This window comes from Oncorhynchus tshawytscha, linkage group LG09, assembly GCF_018296145.1.
Source record: "Oncorhynchus tshawytscha isolate Ot180627B linkage group LG09, Otsh_v2.0, whole genome shotgun sequence".
Lineage (NCBI taxonomy): Eukaryota > Metazoa > Chordata > Actinopteri > Salmoniformes > Salmonidae > Oncorhynchus > Oncorhynchus tshawytscha.
The window spans coordinates 72953608-72961749 of NC_056437.1; the positions used below are offsets into that span (position 1 = coordinate 72953608).

Genomic DNA, 8142 nt, shown 5'->3' on the forward strand with positions numbered 1-8142 from the left:
CTCTCTCTCTTTCTCTCTCTCTGTCTCTCTTTCTCTCTCTCTCTTTTTTTTCCGGATGTTGTTGACGTGTGGTGTTGATGCTGTCCTCTGACGTGTGTTTTTGGTGGTGTTGTTGTGTTCCCCTCCGCACCCCTCCTCCCTACTCCTTCCTCTGCGCAGGTCCCAGTGGCACCAATATCATAATAGGGTCCATCGCAGGTGCTATTCTTCTGGCAGCTATAGTCCTAGGGGGGACAGGATGGGGATTTAAGTAAGAGTTCTGGCATGCCTCTGTGTACCTGTCTGCTTCTCCCCAAGGCCCCCACTCACACCCCTCCAAAAAAAATGAATTCACCCACTTTGCAACTCATTGCCCCACCAACGGTGGGGACACATGGGTTGAGTTCACCATCCAATTGCTTTGAAACATATGGAGATATTTAGTATCAGTATCGGGCTGGTACCTCTGATACTTCACTTTGTAAGATCTGGTAGAATTGAACCCTGACCTCCTCCATACATCTCTCCAGGGAGAGAAAGAGATGCCTCCCCTTCACACCTTCAGACTGGCTCCAACTCAGCTCTCCTACCGGGGACAGGAGTGGACAGTTCCCCTGTAGTCGCCTATGAAGTTCCCAAACTGTTGTGGTTCTCTTTGAAGCCTCCCGTGTAGTGTTCATTCTTTGATGCCTCTCCTTAGTGCAGCGCTTCATTTGGGAGTATCTTTAAAGTAGTGTCCGCTCAGTAATGCCCACTCAGTAGTGCCCTAACCAAAGTGCCCTTGCTGCAGTGGCTGTCTCTGGAGAGCCCTAACTGTGTGCATGCCTGGCCTGCTAATTCCTGTTCACTCCTTAGTCTCTGATCCAAAAGGATTATATCACTTCCCTGTCATCACTTGCATCAAGAATGATCAAATTTGTGTTACGTTTCTTTGTCTGGTTCATCAAAATTAATTTGCTTGATCCATTTCTCCAAATAGTTCATATTTTGCTGGGAATAATGAGTAATCCTTTTGGGGACAGGGGTAACTGTGTGTGCATGTGTGCATGATCTGTGTCAATATTAATGTGGTCGGTTAAATATCTTCTACAATATCTTCTTGTGGTGGTAAACTGTACACTGATTTGAACAAACAAGAAAATTGTTTATTACAACTACGGCGGTGACGGTCATGGATTTTTGGATGACGGTTATTAGTCAGCCAAATGACTGCAGTCACCGTCATAATCGTTTGAATAGCAACGTTGTTTAAGACGCACATTTTCTCCTCCGCTCCTGACTGCATGTGCTGCTGCAGGGAAGCGGGAGTTGCCTAGGCAACCGAAGACTTGTTTGCTACCAACACTTTGCTTGTTTCGTCAAGGCGCAACAAAGTTTCATCGCGTTGTTAAGAGCCCACGATACCGTGGAAACGGACTCTACCGCACGAATCCCCGGCCATCCTTCAGTTAGCTGTTCGTTCCACACACACATACACCATTTTTTGTTTGTTATGATGGTTATTTCATTTCATGATGGCCTTCATCCATAATCGTCAGTTACACGATTATACGGTAATTGTGCCAGCCCTAATTACAACATCATTAATTTGAGTATGAAAAAAGGTGTAAAAAATATTGTAGTCGGAGTGAGCAGTGGGACAACAACGTCTACTAAACATCACTTTGAATAGGCTTTATACAGTGCTTTGCAAAAACTTTGGTCATCAATCTACTCAAAATACTCTAATGTCAAAGTGGAAGAATTTAAAAAATAAATTAGATGATTTATAGAAATGTGATAAAATCTAGTTCTTGCCTAAGTATTAAACCCCTTTGTTTAAGCAAGCCTGAATGAGTTCAGGAGTAAAATGTCTCTTAACAAATCACATAAGCTACATGGACTCACTGTGTGAAATAATAGGGGTTGACATGATTGAGTGACCAACCCTTCCTCTGTCCCCCATACATACCACATATGTATGTATTATCCCTCAGTCAAGTATTGCATTTCAAGCACAGATTGAACTACAAAGACCAGGGAGCTTTTCTAAAGCCTCATAAAGAAGGGCAGTGATTGGTGGATGTGTAACAATAACAAATCAGACATTGAATATATCTTTAAGCATGGTCAAGTTAATAATTAGACACATCAAACATACAGTCGTCCTTCTGAACTGAGCTACAGGACAGGAATGAAACTGCTTAGGGATGTTACCATGAGGCCGATGGTGATTTTAAAACAGTTACAGAGTTCAATGGCTTTGATGGGAGAAAACTGAAGATGGGTCAACAACATTGTAGTGACTCCACAATAATGAATTAAATGACAGAATGAAAAGAAGAATACAAATATACACAATCAAAATGATTCCAAAACATGCATCATGTATGCAACAAGGCACTGAAGTAATACTGCAAAGGAATGCACTTTTTGGCCTAAATGCAAAGCCGTATGTTTGGGGCAAATCCAACACATCACTGAGTAACTGCCTCCTTATTTTCAAGCGTGGTGGCTGCATCATGATGGGTACTGATGAGTTTTTCAGGATAAAAAGAAACGGGATGGGGCTAAGCACAGACAAAATCCTAGAGGGAAACCTGCTTCAGTCTGCTTTACACCAGGACACTGGGAGAGGAATTCACCTTTCAGCGAGACAATAACCTACAACACAAGGGCAAATGTACACTGGTTGCTTACCAAGAAGACAGTGAATTTTCCTGAGTGGCCAGGAATCGTGACAATTGCTGTCTAGCCATGATCCCCAACATCTTGACAGAGCTAATATTTCACAATCCAGGTGTGTAAAGACTCACAGCTGTAACCGCTGCCAAATGTGTTTCTAACATGTCTTGACTCAGGGAGCTGAATACTTACGCATCGGCTATATTTTAGTTGTTTCATTTTCTATTAACCTTTTTAAAATGTTAACTATTTCATCCACTTTGACATTACAGAGTATTTTGTGTAGATTGTTGACAAAAGAATGACAGTTAAATCCATTTTAAGGGTTGATGAATACCTTTGCAAGCACTGTACCACGACTTTGAAATGCCTTTGTCATCACTATACAGAATCTACTGTTGTTGAGCTTTCATTGTCTCTTACTGCAACTGATGTTTCTCCTCTCCTCCTGTCTCTTCTCCCAATGTGTTGCTCCTCCTCCTTCCTGGTTGAAGGAATATCCGAAGAGGAAGGTATGACCTGACACTGCAGGGTGACATCCTTCAACCCCCCTTCATCCCATAGCTCTTCACAGCATGGCCTCAGACCCCATCAGACATCATCCCACCTCTGACCTTAAACGTCATTCCTCCACTGACCTAATTTCACAGCTGATTTCATCCTCTGACTTAATCCCATATAGCACAGCAAAACTCTGGCATCAGTCTCAGCCTTTGTCTTCTCCACCTCATGACCTATTCCACCCAGAATGCAGTTTTCTTTCAGAACCATTTCATGTCGTGTTTACTCTCCTCACACCAAGTCCAACAATCACCTTCTGTCAACTGCTCAACTTGTTTACAACCTTACAACTTTTAGTCTCTTACACGGTTTCCTTTCTTTCCAGATCTGGTGGAGGATAAGATGTCTGTCCGTCTGTCTGTCTTTGTCTGTCTGTTCCTGTCTTTCTCTCACTCTGTGATGTTTCCAAGTCGGAGAAGAGGGAAAAAGAACAAGTCTTCCACTCCTGTCCCGAACCTCTCCAGACCTCTTCTGTTAACATCTCCTCTCCTGTCCACTTCCTGTCTCTCCACCTGTCTATCTCCGGCCCCTCCTGGACAGTGTAGCACCTCCCACATTGCATACCAGCCAATTATATTATCCAATCAGGATAAAGTCTTTGCCACGGACAGAATGAGAAGGTTGTTGTTGGTCCCTAGAGGGGCGTCAGGGTCTTCCTGCTTTCCAGCGACTAAGTAGTATGCACTTCGGTGTCTGCGTACTGTAGTTCCCTTTCCTTCCGCTTATGACAGTCCAATGAAGAACATGTCAACAGTGGACAAATTCAGTATGAGACATGTCTTTCCAATGCTTGTCTGGAAACACACTTCTGGCCGCTGTTTGAGAATGCTGGACTGGCCCAGACCTGCCATCTGAAAAACAATTTAAATCATAAGATGTTGTCAAAGAAACACATAAAAACAAACATTGATCAAAGACTCAAGTGGCCATTGGATCAGTTGAACTGCCCCTTTCAGAGAGTCCTTGTCTGGTGACTGGATGACAACCCAGATTCAGACATTATCTAGTTACAACAACACGGATGTGATTCAAGAAGAGTCCTGTATGGGACATGTTGTGTACAGGCCATTTCCAAAGAAAGAAGAGCAACTTATTGTGAGAATGACTATGAAACAAAAGCAGTAGACCGTTCAAAACATCATGGACTGATGTAGGGTTTATGTAGATTGTTCATTCTTTGTTCCTGTCTGTTGATGTAGGAAGGGGGAGACCCAATGGTTTTGGGATCATATTTAAAATGCAGCAGAGACCGTAACTCAGTGTTTTCAACCGTAGATCTACCAACACAACATTCCACATAGTGTTAGTTAACAGAGACTGTCTGTATGTGTCTGTATTCTATTCGCCACCTTCTTAAGAGGCCCAAAGTGTGTATGGTAAAGGAGGTCGAAACTCGTGTGTGTGTGTGTGTGTGTGTGTGTGTGTGTGTGAGAGCGTGTGTGTGTGAGAGCGTGTGTGTGTGTGAGCGTGTGAGCGTGTGTGTGTGTGTAGGGTACCAAAATTCCGGTAACTTTCCCAATATTTCCAAGTTTTCCTGAAATCCTGGTTGGAAGATTCCTGGAATTGTGAAGGAATAAGCAAGGAAATATGGAATCCTCCAACCAGGATTCCTGGAAAACCAGGGAATGTTGAGAAAGTTACTAAAATTAGTGTGTGTGCGTGCGTGCATGTGTGTGCGTGTGAGAGAGAGATTGAGTGAGGAAGAGAGCAGGTGAATGAGAAAAGTACTTGTCGTGTTTGGGACAGTTATGCCCTTGTTCACCGTGACACTCCTGCCAACAACACTGGTAGATAGTTTATAGATTTTTACTTCTAGAAAAGGTTATCTTTCTGTTGCCTGGCTTTGTGCTCGGGAGCCAATGACAGCACACTAACAAACAAATGGTTTGTATTGAATATGTAACAACAAACTTAAACGAGCACTAGCCTACAGAATGTGAGAACACATATGCACATCTATTTGTATATACAGTATGTACAAGAAGATAATACTGAATGTTGAATACACTGTAGGAAATTGTTTTAAAATTCAATGTTGATATTGATTCATTTGATCTGTTTCAACTAAGTATCTATCTGTCTCCTGCCATACAACTGTCCATCTCCTTTAAGCCATTCCTAGCTGTCCATCTATCTGTCTAGCAGGCACACTGCCTAGTAAGTTAGCAATCTGGCCATCTATCTATCATTGCAGCTGTCAATCTAAATGCCATCTAAATATTGGACACTTGTTGATAGGCTCTGAGCCTTAAGCTGATGATGCTTTAACACAGTGAGTTTGAATTGACCCCAGGACAGCTCCTCAGTGGAAATGTGATGAGATGAGGTGCATTACTATTGACCAGGGCCCTTAGAGCTCTGCTGGTGAAAAGTAGTGTACTACATAGGTATTTGGTTACCATTTAGGACTCAACCTGGGGTCTGGTACACTAGATGTATGGAGAGGTCTGTTTGATTCAGCACTATGGCTGATGCACTATAGTTCTTCACCATTTGTACAGAATATGTACCATCTTTAGATGGTGGCCAGTTTGCTTGCGTTTTGAATTTAGGAAGCAGAGAAAAAGAAACGCGTTATATCCCATATTTTTAAACACTATCTTTTTATTAAGTAGACAAATTGAAATAAGCAATGTAGATGAATTGAAATGAAGGGGAAATAAAATCTAAAAGTAAAAAGTATTTCTTTCCTCTGGTTTCATTGTGTGAATATATCTGGGATGCTATGACAATGGCGTCATTACTTGAGGCCAAGATGTATGTACTTTGCTCAGTGTGTTTAATTATTGTTTAGAATAACTAAATTCAGTAACTACTGCCAAAATGTGATTCTCTATATAAGATTCTTAAGAGACTAGGAAAAAGTGTGCATTGCCTTGCATTCTATTTTCTTGAACTTGGCCAATGATTATACATTTACATTTTTGACTGACACATTTTTCTTTTCCATTAGATGTATTTCTAGTTTCAGACTTCATTGCACCTCATTAAATGTTCTCTTGAATGAAGATGTGGAATTGACTGTGATCCACACTCCTCTCTGCAAGCTTCCCCTCCCGGGAAGGCCTGCACACTCCCAAGACCTCTCCATCTGTAATGATTGTCATTGGAATGAGACCAAAGCGCAGCGTGGAAATTGTTCATATTTAATGTTCACAAAAAAAACACTCAAACAAAATGACAAACGGAGAAAACGAAAGCGCACAGTTCTGTCAGGGAAACAACTAAACAGAAAACAATCACCCACAAAACACAGGTGTGAAAAGGCTACCTAAGTATGATTCTCAATCAGAGACAACGAAGGACACCTGCCTCTGATTGAGAACCATACCAGGCAAAACACATAAACACAACATAGAAAACAGAACATAGACAACCCACCCCAACTCATGCCCTGACCAAACTAACACAAAGACATAAATAAAGGAACTAAGGTCAGAACGTGACAGTACCCCCAAAGGTGCGGACTCCGGCCACAAAACCTGAACCTATAGGGGAGGGTCTGGGTGGGCATCTGTCCGCGGTGGCGGCTCTGGCGCGGGACGTGGACCCCACTCCACCATAGTCTCGGCCCACTTAAGTGGCGCCTTGGGAGCGGCGACCCTCGCAGCTGACTTGGGTCCCGAATGGACGGGAGATTCCGGCAGCACCTGACAGGCGGGAGACTCCGGCAGCACTGGAGGGAAGGGCGATTCCGGCAGCTCCGGAGTGAAGGGCGGCTCCTGACTGACGGGCGGCTCTGGCAGCTCCTGACTGACGGGCGGCTCTGGCAGCTCCTGACTGACGGGCGGCTCTGGCAGCTCCTGACAGACGGGAGGCTCTGGCAGCTCAGGACAGACGGCCGGCTCTGGCAGCTCAGGACAGACGTACGGCTCTGGCAACTCAGGACAGACGGGCGGACCTGAAGGGAGGAGACGGAGAGACAGCCTGGTGCGTGGGGCTGCCACAGGACCCACCAGGCTGGGGAGACCTACAGGAGGCCTGGTGCGTGGAGGAGGCACCGGATGGACCGGGCTGTGGGGGAGCACTGGAGCCCTTGTGCGCAGCCTTGCCACCCCTCTTCTAGGCTGGATGACCCCTTTAGCCCGGACCCTACAGAGTGCAGGCACAGGTTGAACCGTGCTGTGGGTGAGCACTGGAGATCTGTTGCATACCACTCGCACCTCTCCCTTAGGCTCAATACCCACATTCGCCCGGCACGGGCAGAGCGCAGGCATAGGACGTACTGCACCCTCCCAGCGCCTCGGAGACACAGCACGCAGAGCCGGCGCAGGATACCATGGGCCGAAACGGCGTACTGGAGACCAAACACGTTGGGCTGGCACAACACGCCCTGGCTGGATGCCTACTCTCGCATGGCACTTGCGGGGGGCTGGCCTATAGCCCACCGGGCTATGAGCCCGTACTGAAGACACCATGCGCTTGACCGCATAACACGGTACCTGACCAGTACTGCGCTTCTTTCTGTAAGCACAGGTCTCCATCCTGACTCTGCCACACTCCCCGTGTGCCCCTCCCCAAAACATTTTTGGGGGCTGCCTCTCATGCCTGTCGCGCTGCCGTGCTGCCTCCTCATATCGCCGCCGCTCAGCTTTCGCTGCCTCCAGCTCTGCCTTGGGGCGCCGATATTCCCCAGCCTGTGCCCAGGGTCCCTTTCCGTCCAAAATCTCCTCCCATGTCCAGGAGTCCAGAACCCTCTGCTCCTGGTCGATACCACGCTGCTTGGTCCTTGGTTGGTGGGTGATTCTGTAACGATCGTCGTTGGAATGAGACCAAAGCGCAGCGTGGAAATTGTTCAAATTTAATGTTCACAAAAAAAACACTCAAACAAAACGACAAACGGTGAAAACGAAAGCGCACAGTTCTGTCAGGGAATCAACCTAAACAGAAAACAATCACCCACAAAACACAGGTGGGAAAAGGCTACCTAAGTATGAT

General features: G+C 45.5%; 1 protein-coding gene across 2 annotated transcripts in view; it reads left to right on the forward strand.

Moving 5' to 3' along the window:
* Nucleotides 1-4644, forward strand: part of LOC112259187 (disintegrin and metalloproteinase domain-containing protein 11-like) — a 24206-nt gene extending 19562 nt beyond the window's left edge. For both annotated transcript variants that reach the window (XM_042327384.1, XM_042327385.1), the window contains exons 24-26: nucleotides 160-250; nucleotides 3138-3155; nucleotides 3530-4644. In XM_042327384.1, coding sequence (XP_042183318.1) covers nucleotides 160-250; nucleotides 3138-3155; nucleotides 3530-3545 — 125 coding nt within the window. In that variant the 3' untranslated portion in view covers nucleotides 3546-4644. The remainder of the gene's footprint in view (nucleotides 1-159; nucleotides 251-3137; nucleotides 3156-3529) is intronic.
* Nucleotides 4645-8142: the final 3498 nt, after the last annotated feature.